Genomic DNA, 19932 nt, shown 5'->3' on the forward strand with positions numbered 1-19932 from the left:
GAAGTAGTAAAGACAAATCACCAGATGGAGATCCCCCAGAATCTTGACACTTTTTTGACTTTGTCCTGCAACAACAGAGGCCAGGGGGAGTAACCCCAGCACACAGCCAGGACACCAGGAAATTGACACTCCCAGAAGTGTCAGATTCTGCAGCATCTCCAGCTGGAGTATCTCTCTCCTACTGCAGAGATCAGGAGTGCATCAGCAGGAGACGTAAGCATTCCATGTTTTCTTTGATCAAATCAATATTCAAAATTAAAGTCTTCTCCTGCCAAGTCCCCTTATGCCACTGATTGAGTAAAGTGAAAAAAATATTCTATTTATATTCTTCACGTTAGCTGGAAAGAACCATTTTTAGGCAAAAATATTTGAACTGCCACTGTGGGTTTTTGTTGTGCTGATCCTCTTACTTTAAGCAGTTCTTCAGGCTAGAAATAAAAAAACGAAATGTCAGCCAGCAGCTGAAAATTCTGTAGCTGCTGTCTTTTGTAATAGGACACTTTAACTTTACCAGTCCAGGGATCCAGCTCTTCAGGTCCAGGTGCCTGCATGTTTACTGTGGGAAGCCGGCTGTGACTGCCTGCAGTGACTGCCTGCAGCTTCTCATCCGGCTTCCCACTGCGCTTTGTCTCGCAGCTTTCTGGGACCTGTGACGTGTCCCAGAAGGCTGTGGGGGAAGGATGGGGGCCAAACATCCGCTCTGATTGCCCCGCCGATTTTCAGGCTTTCATGCTTTCATTTTCATGATACTCTGACCAGTGACCGAAGGTTCAGCACATATAAATTTATGAATAAGGGCTGGTTCACACCACATGCTTTCAGTGCTTATTAAACCACATCCAGGCTGCATGCAGAGTGTTTGCCATGTATTCTAATGGCCCTAGTTCACACCTACAGGTGTAACTCGAAAAATTAGAACATCGTGCAAAAGTTCATTTATTTCAGTAATGCAACTTAAAAGGTGAAACTAATATATGTGTAAGGGATTTCTGGCAAGACGAATCGCGATCGGAAATGCGCGTGCACATAGGAATTCCCAGAGAAGAATTACCGGTTGTGCGCATGATTGGCGTCAGACGGCCTATTTAAAGAGTGTCTCTGCCCATGTTGAGTGCTGACTGGTCTTCAGCTCCCCCGTGTCCTGCTTGTTCCTGTGTGATTCCTTTTGTTGCTGACCCGGCTTGTTCCTCACCTGACTCTGATTGCTCTCCTGATTGATACTGGTTCCTGACTTCGGCTCTGCTCCTGACCGTGGCTTTCATTCTGATTCTGTACCGTGCTGCCCAACTGTTGTTGACCCTGGCTATTCCCATGACACTGCTCCTGTCTCTTACCCTCACTATCTGCCTTGCTCTGGTGCATGTTTGGCAATCTACAAGACCTGCTCTGCTTGTTACTACTGTGCCTGAATAAGAAGATCATCGGTCTTCCAGAGTCATCATCTGCAACAACAACTACTGGCGCTCTTGTTCCCCTGGGTCCTAGACTCCCTCTGTTCCAACTCCAGTGGGGTCAGGGCTAGTGACACAACTGAGGCTGACCTTGTCATTTCAGTCTCCCATCAGGTACGTGACAATATGAGATAGACTCATTACATGCAAAGCAAGATAGTTCAAGCCATGATTTGTCATAATTTTGGATTTGGGGTTTTCATGAGCTGTAAGCCATAATCATCACAATCTCAGAAAATTAGAATATTACATGCAATCAATAAAACAAGGATTGCACATAGAACAATATTGGACCTCTGAAAAGTATAAGCATGCATATGTACTCAGTACTTGGTTTGGGCCCCTTTTGCAGCAATTACTGCCTCAATGTGGAAATGGCATGTAAGCTATCAGCCTGTGGCACTGCTGAGGTGTTATGGAAGACCAGGATGCTTCAATAGCGGCCTTCAGCTCTTCTGCATTTTTCAGTCTCATGTCTCTCATCTTTCTCTTGGCAATGCCCCATAGATTCTCTATGGAGTTCAGGTCAGGCGAGTTTGCTGGCCAAACAAGCACAGTAATCCCACGGTCATTGAACCAGGTTTTGGTGCTTTTTGGCAGTGTGGGCAGGTGCCAAGTTCTGCTGGAAAATGAAGTCCGCATCCTTATAAAGCTCGTCTGTGGAAGGAAGCATGAAGTGCTCCAAAATCTCCTGGTAGACGGCTGCGTTGACCCTGGACTTAATGAAGCACAGTGGACCAACACCAGCAGATGACATGGCTCCCCAAATCGACACAGACTATGGAAACTTCACACTGGACTTCAAGCATCTTGCAGTGTGTGCCTCTCCATTCTTCCTCCATACTCTGGGTCCTTGGATTCCAAGTGAGATGCAAACGTTGCTCTCATCAGAAAAGAGGACTTTGGACCACTGAGCAACAGACCAGGTCTGTTTTTCTTTAGCCCAGGTAAGACGCTTCTGACGTTGTTTTTTGTTCAGGAGCGGCTTGACAAGAGGAATAAGACATTTGAAGCCCATGTCCAGGATCTGTCTGTGTGTGGTGGCTCTTGATGCACTGACTCCAGCCTCAGTCCACTCCTTGTGAAAGTCCCCAACACTTTTGAATGGCCTTTTCCTGACAATCCTCTCCAGGCTGCGGTCATCCTTGGTGCTTGTGCACCTTTTTCTTCCACACTTTTCCCTTCCACATAACTTTCTATTAATGTGCTTTGATACAGCACTTTGGGAACATCCAACTTCTTTTGCAATTACCTTTTGAGGCTTTCCCTCCTTATGGAGAGTGTCAATGATGGTTTTCTGCACAACTGTCAGGTCAGCAGTCTTTCCCATGATTGTGATTCCTACTGAACCAGACTGAGAGACCATTTAACGGCTCAGGAACCCTTTGCAGGTGTTATGGATTAATTAGCTGATTAGAGTGGGACACTTTGAGCCTAGAATATTGCACCTTTTTCACAATATTCTAATTTTCTGAGATTGTGGATTTGGGGTTTTCATGAGCTGTAAGCCATAATCATCACAATTATGACAAATCACGGCTTGAACTATCTTGCTTTGCATGTAATGAGTCTATCTCATATATTAGTTTTTACCTTTTAAGTTCCATTACTGAAATAAATTAACTTTTGCACGATATTCTAATTTTTTGAGTTTCACCTGTATGCAGTCAGTTCCAGTGCTTTCAACAAAAGTATGATGCTGCATGTTTTTCATCTGGAATGCATCATAACACAAGTAAATATACCAGACTGCACTGGAATGCAAATTAAGGCTTTTCCAAGTGTCAAAATAAAGAGGAAAAAAGCATGTGTAAATGCATATTCAAAATGTATCCGGAATGCTGAAATAGTGGTGTGAGCAAGCCCTAAAACACATGGATTGTATCTTGTAGGGTTCCACGGTTTTGTTTGCTTAACCACTTTAGCTCCAAAAGATTTTACCCCCTTCATGACCAGGCCTTTTTTTGCTACTTAGCTCTGCGCTACTTTAACTGGTAATTGTGCAGTCATGCAATGCTGTACCCAAATTAAATTCATATCATTTTTTCACACAAATGGAGCTTTCTTTTGGTGGTATTTGATCACCACTGGGTTTTATTTTTTGCAATATAAATGAAAAAAGACTGACAATTTTGAAAAATGTTTTTTTTTTTACTTTCTACTATAAAACATATCCAATGAACAAAATTCTTCATAAATTTTGGCCAAAATGTATTCTGCTACATGTCTTAAGCTCGAAAGAGCAGGGCCCTCGAACCCCTCGTGTATCACATTGTATTGGTATTGTTCTGTCACATGTTCTGTCCCCCTTTGTAATGTACAGCGCTGAGCGAACTATTGGCGCTTTATAAATACTGTATAATAATAATAATAATGTCTTTGATTAAAAAACAAAATCCCAATAACTGTATATCAATTAGTTTGTGTGCAAGCTGTAGCACCTACAAACTAAATGGAATATACTGGAATTTTTATACTGCCAATGGTGGTAATCAGTGACTTATAATATAACTGCGATACTGCGGATGGCAATCCAACACTATTTGACGCTGGGGGGAACTGATTAACTGCCATTGACATCACCGGTGACATTGATACAGTTATCATTGATAAGATTCTACACTGTCAATGTACTAATGGCACTGTCTGGGAAAGGGTTAACATTTAGGGTGATCAAGGGGTTAAATTTGTGCCTAACTATGTGTAAAGTGTGCTGCTTTTACAAAAAGATCTCTGTAAATTTCTCATCACTGCTTAGCAGGGATGAGAAACAGAGATCGTTATCTCTGTACAGAGGTATGAGTGATTGTAAACACAGAGATTTGGGCTGTGATTGGACATAGCCGATCAGCCAGTCCCAGCTGTGAATCCTGGAAGTACGAAGCACCATATGGGTACATTGCTCTGCCTACAGCAGCCTCCCGTCTGCTGTGCGTTGCTGGCTGGCAGTCGGGAAGTGATTAAAACACAAGGCTAGGTTCACACCTGTGCAGTTTGCATTTGACCAATTCCTGCATTGCATTTTGTGTTGCGTTTTTGCTGCATTTTGTGTTTTTTTTTTTTTTTTTTTTTCCGCCTTGTTGCTAAGCAGATTTAAAACGCAGCAAAATGCACTACATGCTTTTTTGCAGTGTTTCTATTGAAGTCTATAGAACCAAAATCGCAACGTTTGGCGTTAAAAAAAAAAAGTCCCTGACCCTTTCCCAAAAACGCACCAGGTTAAAACGTGGAGATGAGAATGTGTCCCACAGGAAATCCATGTTAAGAGCCCAGTCACATCAAGCCCAACTTTGAAATTATGTGACTTTACAGTGGAGTCGCGTGATTTCAAAGTCGGGGGACATGCTGATTTCAGGTGCGATTTTCAAGACATCTGCCACATATGTCTATGCAAAACGCACAAAAAATAGTACATGTACTACTTTAAAAATCGGTGCTGCTCCGACCAAGTCCTGTAATTGCGGACAATAGGGTGTGACTTGGCATACAATTTGCAAGTTGCATGGCTTGAAAATCGGATGCCAACTCACACCCAGTGCAACTGGGGTGTAAATGGACTCTAGTGCGTTTCTGCAAAATGCTGTGGAAAACGCTTAGGTGTGAACTTAGGGTAAATATGATGGTAAATTTCAAAGAAAGGAGAAAAACATAATTAATCGTATTACAGCCATTTTGTTATGTTTTCAGCATCATAAAATATTCAGGTAGTAGTAGTCTGTTGAAATAAATGTTTGCAGATATAACTTGCACTTGTTCTCATTTAATTAATGTAAATTGTAAGCTCTCTTGAGCAGGGCCATCCTAACCCTCTTTAGTTGTATTTTCTCCCTTTATATTGTAAATTGTTGTGAAAACTGTTAGTGCTATAAATTCTGTATTATAATAGTAATAATATTGTGCCTTTTCTTTGCAGTACACAATTAGTGGGAAGAAAGTAGAAGTTGCTGTAAAACAAATCATCGCCGGAAAGGAGGTAGCACATCGCGGGGCATTCTCCAATCCTCAGTCCCTGGATCTGTACCGCAACATTCCAGAACTGCGGAATTTCTGAAAGATTGCGTGGATCTTGTACATATACCTGCATGGATGGCTTAGGCTTTGGAAGAACATTCTGTATTTCCAAGGTATATGTGACTTGTGCCAGCAGCCATATATTGTTATACCGGGAAGAACTGACCTTCTATCTACAGTCTATTTACACATGCATCGTATGGGAAGTCTTTGTATTTTGCTGCACAGTTTTAGAAATAGCATTTCAAAACTGTCATTTTCTCTCTTCTGGAAAGCATGGGTTTAAGCCATGGCATCTGTTCTGTAAAATTGGGTCAGTTTCCTCATCTTAATCCAAGGACACGCACTGTACTCTTCTCCAGCTGTTCAAGTGGACCTGTCCAGAAAAACAGGGAAGTCCACAGCTTGCAGAAAATCTGAAATGCATTGTATTGAAGTGTATTGTTACAGTCACAAATCCCCTTCATGAGAAAAGTATCCTGTACAACTGTACCCCACTATTCATGTATATTAGCTGTCATGGGAAGAGCTGTTACTGCATGTGACCATTTAGATGCAATTCAGGAGTCTGCTGAACTTGCTGAAATTGTCAGCATTGTCTCAGGAGCAGCGCAAACATTAGGCTCTTAGGGATAATCAGGATAATAATCTGCTTAAATAATGGAAAATTCATGCTGACATAATACCATTTTGAATTTAGACTTTCTGCTTCAGTTTCAGCACATAGTAAGTAAAACACAGGTGTGTGCGTGTGTGTTTCTGTTCCTTTTTCCTGCTAGGGCTTATGTCCATGCTAGGTGGGCTTTCAGGGTGCAGTCCATTGTGTTTTTACAACACAAGGCACTGTTTTCCCTTTTTATTGTAATATCCAAAGTGACATTTCAGACACTTCTAGAAATGCAGGGTTCCAAAGAACCGCAGGATGCTGTGGAAAACTGTATGTGGTTTTCCGCTGCTGCCGCCTGTGTTCTTGCATGAGCAGGGTACATATAAAACACTGAACATACATACATACAATGTATGTATGATCATACATACAATGTATGTATGATCATACATACACATCTGCCGCCTGTGTTCTAGTGTGAACAGGGTACATAAAAAACACTGATCATACATACATAAAACACAGCTGCCGCCTGTGTTCTAGTGTGAACAGGGTACATAAAAAAGCAGTGATCATATATACATAAAACACAGCTGCCGTCTGTGTTCTAGTGTAAACAGGGTACATAAAAAACAGTACTCATACATACATAAAATGTATGTGTGATCATACATACATAGAAAGCAGTGATCTGTATTTTTCTAATAAAGAAAAATGCCGATCTCTGCACAAGTATGAACAAGCCCTAATGATGTATTTTTATGTGCTTCCACTCCAGTTGAAGTCAAAGGTTGCCCATACCTTCCATAGACATGTGGCTCACAATTATAACCAGAAAAGCATGGTTTACCTGTAAACATTCTATTCCTAGTAACTGTTATGTAATACACTAGGGAATGATCTACTTAAGTGCTAAGAAAAGTGAGCTTTTAAAGGAAAGCATAGCACATTTTTACTTATTGTAATGTTTACCTTTTTTTTGATAGGACATTTAATTAGCTTATGTCTCCATTGTTGTTAATGAAGTTAATGTAGATGTTTGTGAATTTGCCATTAGAGCGAGTTCTCACAGGTTCAGTGCAATTAGGCTCTCTTATCAGCTGTTGAGCTAAGCTCAGAGACTACCATTGTGATGAGAAGTACAGCTCAAACACTGGGCTTGATTTATTAATGTGGTGAAACTTCACTTAATAAATTGTAGCTGTGTTCAAGTTGAATACCCAATCATGTGAAGATAAAATACATAAAAATGAATTTGCTTTTCAAATGATTGGATCATTGAAGGAACTTTTCACTCTAGTAGTACTGTTAATCAACCTCACCACACTTCAAGGAAGGGAGCAGAGACTCTGCATGTAATAAGCCAATATGGCTGCTCGCATGTATAGATAATCATATACTGTACATAAAATGGAAAGTTTGTAAACCCGAACCACATATTGATAAGATCATTTACATCCAGGTATACAGTAAACATTCCCTTTAAACATGTGCAGGGTACAAAAAAAAAAAAAATCTCTGCACATGACTGGATTTTACACACATGCTGTGGTATATCACTGCTTTGTGTGCAGGTACTTGGGGGGTATTCTTTTTTATTTTTTTTATTTTTTAGCGGTGAATGTGACATATACTGTGCATGTATCTTTCTGATGCATGTATTTTAAATAATAGTGACTGATTTACCTGCGGTGAATGTTTGCCACATTCACTGATGTATAAAATATGCTCCTTAGTTAGTCACTCCAACAGTGCCACAATCTACCAAAGGAATCCAAAAAGACTAGCAAAAGGGTGATGGTACTCTCTACTCCTGAGAGAATTTCCAAACCTTTCTGCAGAAATTGCCTTGGTAGTGTTATTTCTTGCTTTCTTCACAGACCTGTAAAAGCCTACATTCTCAGAACGTTTTTGAAAGGGTAGTACTTAGATGGCGAGCTATACAAGTGACACTGTGTATGCCCAGTTGTCAGTGCTTTTGATGCCTGAATAAAAGATGGTGTGCTATACAAGTGACACAGTGTATGCCCAGTTATCAGTGCTTTTGATGCCTGAATAAAAGATGGTGTGCTATACAAGTGACACAGTGTATGCCCAGTTATCAGTACTTTTGATGCCTGAATAAAAGATGGTGAGCTATACAAGTGACACTGTGTATGCCCAGTTGTCAGTGCTTTTGATGCCTGAATAAAAGATGGTGAGCTATACAAGTGACACATTGTATGCCCAGTTATCAGTGCTTTTTTGATGCCTGAATAAAAGTAACAAATAACTGTGCTGAAATTTAAGTGGGCTGGCGGCACACCTTTAACTCATTGAAAAACAGACATGATTTTTTTTCCCTTTTAAAGTAGGTGGGATGCATGTTGATATATGTTGCAGTGCTGGTGTATTTCTTGTTACTGTAATAGTGTGTTGGCAAGCTATTTAAATGAATGGCACTGAACAGCGGTTTGTATGTTACCCAAGGCAAAAATGGCTAACCCGTGTACATATCATATGTGATAAAACGCATGAATGGCCCTAAAACGTGTAGGGTCCAAAGTATACTGAATGCAATACCGAATTGATCTGAGGATTACTAGTGGAGACAGTGAGTGTATACTGCAGCTCTCATAATCTGAACAGAGGTGTGCCTAGCCTTATTCATGGTATTTAAAAAGACCAGAAAATAGTCTTCAAGGGTTTAGGAAGACAAATCTCATGATCTGAGGTCTCCTATAGTTGACTTTATTCTTAATCTATATACTGCAAATCTAAGCATGTCAGCAAAGGATGGCAACTGATTTTTGTGAAAAAATATGTGAGCTGCTATAGGTAATCCTAGTACATTCCCTTTTCATTGTTGTATGAACTTGCAGGTGGCATCATATAGATCTGGTTGTGACCGATCCATCAAGCCTCAATTCTTCAGAAGAGCAGTTGTGCCTTGACACTCTTTAACCTGCACCTCAAAAATGGTCACACTCTGTACCTTTTAAAACAAATTGTTTTGGTGTTTAGAATCATGATATAACTTTGCATATAAATGTGTTGTTGGCTTAAAAATGGGACAGTGTAATATGGTTTAATGGAGAATTTGATTAAGCCATGGGTGCTCCTCAGTACAAGCTTTATATGTTTACACATTTGCATAATTATGTGCTTCTGTCTTGAAGGCAGATGTGGGTGATAAAATACTGACTGTTTATGCCATAACCAAGTGCACTAGCTCCACATCTTGCTGCTTATTGGTCAGTCCTGGAGTTCTATTTAATGTCCCTTTGCCCTTGTGGTAGCTGCTATGTTAATGTAATGCAGTTAAGTTTTCCAGTAGACCTTTGTGACTGTGTACGTCTTACTGCCTGTCAAACACTAGCAGTTGTCTGATATGAGTGCACTCGTTGTGGCACTAACCATTCAAAAACTGGAAAATTAACTGTGCTTATATATGTAGGTATGGGATCTTTTACCCAGAAGCCACTTGCTCAAAATGTTCCATTATACAGGAAGGCCTAAAAGTACAAAACCGTTTATTTTCTAGAAAATGTCACACACTCGCCTGGTCATAAAGAGAATTTCTTCTACACTGCTTATACAGAGTACTGCTAAACCATTTATTGCCACATTGAAAGCTATTGCCATAAAATTTTAATTGGGAAAGTTCCCCAATTTCCTTTGTTGTGGTAGATTTCTGAATCCAAGGCATTCTGGATTTAAGATCCCATACCTGAATGTTAGCATCATAACGAAACCATAGTGCTTTACAAAACAGTGCAATGTTACATTGGAAATTTCGAGATCAGGTCAAAACTATTTTATTCTTGTCACCAAAAATTCAATAGTGCACTGTGTTTATCAATCTGTTAGTGCTATAAAAAAGGTACAAGTTATTGTATTTTATGTAATTATTTTTTTTAAAAGGATTGCAGTGTGGAGATACATGTATGTGTTAAGCATTGTCTGTAATGCATTAAAAGCACCCATTTTTTCTTTTATATCTGTAATGGTGTCTTCATTCAAAATTATCATATTCACAAGTGTTGGTCAACTTTATAGAGGGTCTCTTGTGTGGCCCCCAACACTTACAGAGGGTCACACAATAGCTTGCTTTCATGCACTGAAGTGCATTGTTTCATATCAGGCAGCCTATTCAAATTTAATGGGCTGTAACACACCTCAACACCTTTAAAATTTTGATCCTGCTGTATTTTTTACATCAACACACTCTAAAGAGAAAGTGGGGTAGAATAAAGCACATAGTTGCTGCTGTTGGCAGTAATGGTAACTCCCAGCATTGGTGTCAGTGGCCGCAATAGTAACCCACAACACGGGTGTCGGTGGACACAATAATCCCTAGCATTGGTGTCAGTGACCACAGTCATAACCCCTAGCATTGGTGTTAGTGACCACAGTCATAACCCCTAACACTGGTGTATATGACTGTAATATTAACCCTTAGCATGTGTCAGTCGCTGCAAAAATAACCCCCAGTTCGGGTGCCAGTAACTGCAATAATAACCCCTACATTGGTGATCCGTGGCAGTGCTTTTCAACCACCCCTCATTGATGGAAATGCTGTTAACCACCTTCCAGGACTGCCCATAGGGGGGTATAGGCAGCATTCTTGTACTGAGCCCTATTTGTCAGTGGAGGGGCCCAAGTACTGCTTTCTGCAAGAACAACCTATTTCATCTCTCCAAGAGACAGAATGTTGAATGGTATATACAGTGGATATTAAAAATCTACACACCCCTGTTAAAATGTCAGGTTTCTGTGATATAAAAAAATGAGACAAAGATAAATCATTTCAGAACTTGTCCTCCTTTTAGTGTATCCTATAAACTGTACTACTCAGTTGAACAATAAACTGAAATCGTTTAGGTGGAGGGAAATAAAAATACGAAAACTAAAATAATATGGTTGCGTAAGTGTGCACACGCTTAAACTAATACTTGAAGCACCTTTTGATTTTATCACAGTTTTGTTGCCCACTCTTCCTTGCAAAAACACTCCAAATCTATCAGATTGCGAGGGAATCTCCTGTGCACAGATCTCTTCAGATCACCCCACAGATTTTCAATCTGATTCAGGTCTGGGCTCTGGCTGGGCCATTCCAAAACTTTAATCTTCTTCTGGTGAAGCCATTCCTTTGTTGATTTGGATGTATGCTTTGGGTCATTGTCATGCCGAAAGATGAAGTTCTTCATGTTCAGCTTTCTAGCAGAAGGCTAAAGGTTTTGTGCCAATATTGACTGGTATTTGGAACTGTTCATAATTCCCTCTACATTGATTAAGGCCCCAGTTCCAGCTAAAGAAAAACAACCCCAAAGCATGATGCTGCCACCACCATGCTTCACTGTGGGTATGGTGTTCTTTTGGTGATGTGCAGTGTTGTTTTTGCACCAAATATATCTTTGGAATTATGGCCAAAAAGTTCAACCTTGGTTTCATCAAACCATAACACATTTTCCCACATGCTTTTGGAAGACTTGAGATGTGTTTTTTGCAAAATTTAGTCAGGCTTGGGTGTTTTTCTTCGTAAGAAAAGGCTTCTGTCTTGCCACTCTACCCCTTAACCCAGATATATTAAGAATACAGGAGACTCTTGTCACATGTACCACACAGTCAGTACCTGCCAGATATTCCTGCAGCTCTTTGACCCCTGGTTCAAATATCCGCGTTCCTGCGGGCCGTGTTTTGCATGGGCACGAGAGCCCATTCATTTGAATGGACTCCTATGCCCCGGGACACGCAGGGAAGAAGTCCCTGTACTTCTTCTGAAAACGCAGCCCGCACGGGAAACTTGGTAATGGCACCAGCCCGCGGGTCTGTATTCTTCTGTGTGGGTGGTGCGGCTGCATGGATTTTTGTACGGATTCACAGCGGCACCACCCACACATATGTGAACCTAGCCTTAATGTTGCTGTAGGCCTCTTGGCAGCCTCCCAGACCAGTTTTCTTCTCATCTTTTCATCAATTTTGGAGGGACATCCAGGTCTTGGTAATGTCATTGTTGCATCATATTTTCTCCACTTGAGATTTTTCACTGTGTTCCTTGGTATATCTAATGCCTTGGAAATTCTTTTGTACCCTTCTCCTGACTGTTACCTTTTAACAATGAGATCCCTCTGATGCTTTGGAAGCTCTCTGGGGACCATGGCTTTTACTGTAGGATGCGACTAAGAAAATGTCAGGAAAGACCTACTAGAACAGCTGAACTTTATTTGGGGTTAATCAGAGGCACTTTAAATGTCAGGAGTGCACTGACTCCTATTTAACATGATTTTGAATGTGATTGCTTAATTCTGAACACAGCTACATCCTCAGTTATAAGGGGGTGTGCACACTTCTGCAACCACATTATTTTAGCTTATTATGTTTACTTTCCCCTCTAAAAGATTTCAGTTTGTTTTTCAATTGTGTTGTACAGTTTATAGGTCACATTAAAGGTGGAAAAAGTTCTGAAATTATTTATTTGTCTCATTTTTTTTACATCACAGAGACCTGACATTTTAACATGGGTGTGTAGACGTTTTGTATCCACTGTAAGGCATCAAATCAACCATAGGCCTTCAAGCCAATGCTCTTTTTGATCACACCCCTCTATGTTGGAGAGCAGGCCGTGCAGGGATGTTTGGGGGGGGGGGGGGTCCTAGTGGTATCCATAGCACCAGACCAGAGACAGCAGCATTGCAGAAGATGAGAGATCAGGAGTTGCAAAAGCTGGTGGAGAAGCTGAAAGCCATAGTAGATGAGGGGCCGAAGAGTATAAAAGTGGGAAACCAGAGGTTCTTGGAATACTGCTGCTGGTTTTGTGAGGTGAGAGGACCACGGACTGGTGAAGGGAGGGCTTGGAGAGCAGATTACACATAGATTGTGCAGGGAATCACCCAGCCTGCTCACTGGGCCATTGCCAGGTGGACTGGAACACCTTGCGTCCTACCTGCTAACACTCATCTCACCTGATCATTACCCTCCTCTGCCTGCTGGCCTTGAGCTGAGAGGACCCTGTCCACCTACCTCCTCAAACCAGACCTGTTCACATACCTCCTCAAACCAGACTTTTCCATTTACCTCTTCAAACCTGATCTGTCCACAGTGACCCCAAGGGACCCAGCATGTCCCCCCGAATGTCCCACATCACTACACCACACATTTCATCTATAGATTTTCTACATGCACATCACTACCCCATACACAATGTCTATACCATCTATATGCACGTCACTAGGGAAGGGGGGCTGTCAAGTAGGCTATAACAAAGTTCCATGATTTTTAATGTTGGCTCTGCTCCCCCTTCACACACATTAACTACTTACAATCCTGCTACTCTGCAAGGTCCCTAACAGGTGGTGGACCCAGCCCAGGACCCAGCTTTTGTGCAGCCAGCCCAGGACCCAGCAGGCTGCACAAAGCCCAGGGATGTACAGTTGTGTTCCAAATAATAGCAGTGTGTTGAAAAAAGTGAATAAAGCTCAAAATCCTTCGAATAGCTTTTATTTCCATACACACAAATGCATTGGGAACACCACACATTCTAGTCCAAATCAAAACATGAAGAAAAATATATAAAATTTGTGTTGTTCCTCTAAATAAAATTGAAGAAAAGTGAATATTCGACTGTTCAAAAAAAATAGCAGTGTTTGTATTCTTCTTTACAAACTCAAACATTCACTATATAAACTGAAAAATGTTTGAAGATTTTGCTTTCCTTTGAATCACTTAATGAATATTTAGTTGTATAAGCACTGTTTCTGAGAACTGCTGTACATCTGTGTTGCATGGAGTCAACCAACTTCTGGCACCTGTGAACAGGTATTCCAGCCCAGGATGATTGGACTACATTCCACAGTTCTTCTTCTCTTTCTTGGTTTTGCCTCAGAAACTGCATTTTTGATGCCACCCCACAAGTTTTCTATTGGATTAAGATCCGGGGATTGGGCTGGCAACTCCATAACGTCAATCTTGTTGGTCTGGAACCTAGATGTTGCACGTTTACTGGTGTGTTTGGGGTCATTGTCTTATTGGAACACCCATTTCAAGGGCATTTCCTCTTCAGCATAAGGCAGCATGACCTCTTCAAGTATTCTGATGTATTCAAACTAATCCATGATCCCTGGTATGCGATAAATAAGCCGAACACCGTAGTATGAGAAACATCCCCATATCATGATGCTTGCGCAACCATGCTTCACTGTCTTCACAGTGTACTGTAGCTTGAATTCAGTGTTTGGGGGTCGTCTGACAAACGGTCTCCGGCCACTAGACCCAAAAAGAACAATCTTGCTTTCATCAGTCCACAAAATGTTGCGCCATTTCTCTTTAGGCCAGTCAATGTGCTCTTTGTTGAAAAAAAGACGTGCTGAAGAGGTTACAATTTGCCAGTCAGACTTTGCGGGGGCTTCTTGCAGATACCTTGGCTTCACATAGGCGTCTTCTAATTGTAACAGTACTCACAGGTAACTTTAGACCTTCTTTGATCTTCCTGGAGCTGATTGTTGGCTGAGTCCTTGCCATTTTGGCTATTCTTCTATCCATTCGAATGGTAGTTTTTTCACTTTCTTCCACGTCTTTCAGGTTTTGGTTGCCATTTTAAAGCATTTGCAATCATTTTAGCTGACCAGCCTATCATTTTCTGCACTTCTTTTATATGTTTTCCCCTCTCCAATCAACTTTTTAATCAAGGTACGCTGTTCTTCTGAACAATGTCTGGAACGACCCATTTTCCTCAGAATTTCAGAGAGAAATGCACTGTAACCAGCATGTACAACATTTGCTGCCGTCCTTCCTTAAATAAGGGCAATAATTGCCACCTGTTTTTCAAAGAATGAATGACCTCACTAATAGAACTCCACACTGCTATTATTTTGAACATGCCCCTTTCAATTAGTGATTCAATTACACAGAATCAGCAGCATGCATGTCATGACTGTTGGGTCTGTTGGATTTCTATTACTCTACTACACCTGCTAGTAAATTATTTGCCATGTAGAAATATCATTTCTACCAAAAACAGTGATTGATCAGGTTAGTGATGTCTGACTGCTATTATTTTGAACACAACTGTACACACTGCTTACTGGTGATGCATTAGCATTTGCAGAGTAGTGGCTACAGTCATCAAAGTGTTACCTGAATGAGCACAGAGATGGTGCATCTCTTGATACCTGTGCTCACAAATATTGGTCTGTTCACTGGATGTATTAGAGGTGGTTATCCTAAAGATATATTGTTAAAGCCAGAATGTTATTGCAGAGATCCTGAGAGGACCTGGAAGCCCAAAACCTTGGGGCAATTTGAGCCCACCCATTTCTGCATCTCTCAGTTGGTTCATGGCAGTGATGTGCAGCCTCCCGAGCTAGTAGGACTTATTCTCACATTTATTGACTTTGCATTATGTATAGTGACACTCCTTGAGTTTTGGTGTTCCCAGGGCTCTCTGAAAATTTCTAAAGGCATGTGTAGGCACCTTGAGATGCCTCTAATTTCCAGGAGTAAAGGAAGGTTTCTTTCTTTTTAGAAAAATAGTAGCGTGTTGCTCTCCTACTTACTGGATTTTCAGGAGATCAGGATATCAACTTTAAAATGGCTGCTAAAGAAAACCAGGTATTCTAGTAGGAAAATCGGAACACTGCACTTTTCATATGATAGATGATGGTAGATTATTCAGTCCTTCACTACCCAGTCAAAATGTAATGTGCCAAGTGAGATGGACTATGAATGTGATCACCAGTCACCTGTAAACTTATGGGATCTATCCCAGAAGCCCCGGTAATGATGTGAAGTATATACATCTGGATCGAGATATTGCTAGCGATCCCTAAAAGGATCTCTGAAATGACCTCCTCACAGGAAAGCATTTGAGTTTGTTGCAGGCCAACACAGATATAGCATATTTTCTGGCAGAACATTGATAAACTGCAGCTTGAGAAGAGATCTTACTGAAGCTTGTGTTTTTATTGGCATTCTTTCAACAAAATGTATCACATGGAGCTTTGTGTTCAGTTAGTGGTGAAGGTCATGTCTTCTTCTATTAGGCTAATTTATCCCTCAAAGGCCGTGTGTAGATCACCTAAATGAAATCAAGCAAGTTAATGTTAGACATTTTGTTTTGAATTATAGAAACTGGGTTACAGAGCAATACCAAACTGTTTCCAGAGAGGATTCAGTTGAATCAATAGTCACCCCTCTAAAAATGGCAATGTCCCTTGCTTCAGATTAATGACGGTAAGCACACAGGTGACTGTTTTCATTTGGCCTTTGCCTCTAATGTGTTTTCTCTTACTAAACTGGTCATTCGGTTATTATGTTTGCCATTTTCTTCTGCCAAAAGGTACATTTTCATTCTGCTGCCTCAATTATCGAAGTCACTTATGGTAATTTCTAAATTACTGTAATGTGAAAACAGTAACTGCATATAGATAATATCACTACATTAAGCAAAGAATATTTGGAAGATGCAACAGCATTTCATATTCATAGGCATTCGTAGGAAATTTATCTGGAATGTTCACATTTTTTGTGAACCACAAAGTAGGAAACAAACACTAGTAACATTAACAGGAGCGAGGTCGAGTCTGCTATTGCAATGGCATCTCTGCTCCCACTTTCTGTTCTAGCCTTTTATTATACATCTCTTTTGAAAGATAAATATATACAGTATATTATATATTTATATCTACATTCTAATTGTTTTGTTACTCCAATATTGTAATGTTGTATGTTACCCTAACATTTAATTTTCCTAATATGTGATTGCTGTACCATGTACTTGTATGATAAATATGCTGTACCATGTACTTGTATGATAAATATCCTGTTCTTTGTATTGTTTCCTTTGTGTGAAAACCCTGGTGATCTTGTCAGTCTCTCTACTTTCCTTTAAAAATTGACCACACTAGGCGTGAGAGCACAGCGTCAGCAGTGTTCTGGCTGTGCTGAGAGCTAATCCAATGATCACGCTTGTTCTGACACACACCCCCATGCACAGCCCTTCACTGGGAAGATCAGAATACTGCTGTTTCTCCTTTCCTAGCTCTTATTCCCTGTTCTCAGCTGCATATGTGATCACTTACAAGGGCTGTTCAAGTCAAACTGGGACTTTTGAGTTTATATAATAAAAGAGAGAATTTCATGGAGTGGAAACTGCATTTATTTTTCAACATACTCCCCTGCTACATTTATACACTTATCCCAGTGTTTAACTACTGCCTGGAAAGCTTCTGCATAGAAAGATTTATCTGTATGCCTGAACCATCCTAGGACAGCCTGCTTCACTTCGTCATCACTGTGTTCACCATTCCAACAGAAAGATTTGTCTCTTGTGCAATTTCACGAAAGGTTATGTGTTAATTATCCAGGATCAGGCGTTCCTTGCGCTGATTGTTCACAGCAATACCTGCTGTGGGCCGGGAACCACCATGGCCGGGATCATCACTGATGAACATACGGCCATCTTTGAAACATTTATACCATTCAGATGTCTTACTGCGGCTGAGTGTCTCATCACCATACTGTGCTTGAAGTTTTCTGTAGATATCCTCGGGTTTTATGCCTTCAGTCACAAGAAACTTCATCACCATATGCTGGTCCATGCACACACTAACACTGTTGTCTGCCATCTTGATTAATAGTCTCTGGACTGGCCTTTTGACATGTGCGCTGCCTATCAGTAATACGACACACTTGCCACTTACTACTGCATGTAGTACTGCCATGCTAGTATCCCTTTTTATACCTGTAAAATTAAAAGTCCCAGTTTGACTTGAACGCCTGTCTATAAAAATAGGAAAAAAAGGTATTTATAACTACACACATTTTGCTTTTAATTTCTATTTTAAACTGAATAGAATGTTTAATAAGGTGAGGGCACACATACTTAAAAAAGTAACCTGTTCTGTTTGCATTGCTTCATTTGTGTAAAATACCTGGCAATCCTACAAAGTCCCTCTGCTTTCCTATTTCAGATTGCCCATGCTCGGCATGGAACCACATCTATTTCAGGTCAGTTTTCTGGTCTCTACTTCCAGCTCTCCAAGTTCCTTATGCATCTGGGAACAGAGGTTAAGTGATCGTTTCTTAAAAAAATTTATATTATATATATATATATATATATATACATATATACACACACACACACACACACACACACTCACTCTCAGCAGCCACTTTATTGACTACAATTGCTTGGTAACAAAAGTTATTAATCAGTCGATCACATGGCAGCAGCTCAATGCATTTAGGATTTTAGATGTGTTAAAGACGACTTGCTGAAGTTCAAACCAAGGATCAGAATGGGGAAGGAAGGGGATTTAAGTGACTTTGAACATGACATGGTTGTTGGTGCGAGATGGGCTGGTCTGAGTATTTCAAAAGTGCTCATCTACTGGGCTTTTCACACACAACCACCTCTAGGGTTTACAGAGAATGGTCTGAAAAACAAAATATCCAGTGAGTGGCAGTTGTGTGGACGAAAATGCCTTGTTGAGGTCAGAGGAGACTGGGCAGACTGGTTTGAGATGATAGAAAGGCAACAGTGACTCATGTCAATCTGGACCAAAATCTCTGAGGAATGTTTCCAATACCTTGTTGAATTTATGCCATGAAGAATTAAGGCAGTTCTGAAGGCAAAAGGGGGTCTGACCCTTTACTAGCAAGGTGTACCTAATAAAGTGGCCAGTGAGTGTATATACACAGAGTGCAAGTGCATTGATAAAGTATTAAGACCCCTTTCACTTTTTTCAATATTGTTATGTTGCATCCTGGTACTACAGTTGTTTTAATTTTTTTCCTCATTAATCTGCACTCAGTACCCCATAATGACAAAGTGAAAACAAAATTTTAGAAATGTTTGAAATTGTATGAAAAAGGAAAAACTGAAATATCACATTGGCATTCAGACTCTTTGCAACAACGCTTGACATTTAAGTCAGGTGCCTCCCATTTCTCCTGATCGTTGGTGAGAGGTTTCTACACCTTGATTGGAGTCCACCTGAGAAGTTGATTGGAAATGCACACGCCTCTCTATAAAAGTCCTCACAGCTGACAATGCAACCTGTATCAGAGCAAAAATGATGAGGTCAAAGGAACTGCCTGCAGAGCTGCCTGCGGAGCTCAGAGACAGGATTATTGCAAGGCACAGGTCTGGGGAAGGCTGCAAAAAATTTCTGCTGCATTGAAGGCTCCCAAGAGCACAATGGCCTCCATAATTCTCAAATGGGATGTGTCCCATAACAAAATTGGGGTCTGATGAATGCAGTGGGGTTTGTTTACTAAAGCTGGTTCACTCAGAATCTCTTCATGGTAGACAATCAGCTTCTAACCTCAGCTTGTTCAATTAAGCTTTAGCAATAAACCCTGGAAGCTGTTTGGTTTCTGTGCAGAAGGGCACAAGATTCTGAGTGAACCGGCTTTAGTAGATAAACCCCAGTGTGTGTGTGTGTATATATATATATATATATATACACACACACACACACACACATTTTATAGCCAAAAGTATTGGGACGCCTGCCTTTACACGCACATGAACTTTAATGGAATCCCAGTGTTTGTACATAAGGTTCAATATTGAGTTGGCCCACCCTTTGCAGCTATGACAATTTCAACTCTTCTAGGAAGGCATTCCACAAGTTTTAGGGGTGTATCTATGGGAATGTTAGACCATTCTTCCAGAAGCACATTTGTGAGGTCAGGCACTGATGTCAGATGGGAAGGCTGGGCTCGGAGTCTCCACTCTAATTCATCCCAAAGGTGTTCTATGAGGTTGAGGCCAGATAAGTTCCTCCACCCCAAACTCTCTCACCCATGTCTTTAAGGACCTTGCTTTGAGCACTGGTGCGCAGTCATGTTGGAACAGAAAGGGGCAATCCCCAAACTCTT

The 19932-nt window shown here is 40.8% G+C and overlaps 1 protein-coding gene across 1 annotated transcript in view; it reads left to right on the top strand.

Moving 5' to 3' along the window:
• The window catches only part of AACS (acetoacetyl-CoA synthetase), a 159580-nt gene extending 149534 nt beyond the window's left edge, over positions 1–10046 (top strand). The window contains exon 18 of the mRNA XM_089653715.1: positions 5365–10046. Within this exon, the coding sequence (XP_089509841.1) occupies positions 5365–5502 (138 nt within the window). The 3' untranslated portion in view covers positions 5503–10046. The remainder of the gene's footprint in view (positions 1–5364) is intronic.
• The last annotated feature ends 9886 nt before the right edge of the window (positions 10047–19932 follow it).

This window comes from Staurois parvus, unplaced genomic scaffold (assembly GCF_062004578.1).
Source record: "Staurois parvus isolate SC_StPar_1 unplaced genomic scaffold, SC_StPar_1.0 ptg000719l, whole genome shotgun sequence".
NCBI lineage: Eukaryota > Metazoa > Chordata > Amphibia > Anura > Ranidae > Staurois > Staurois parvus.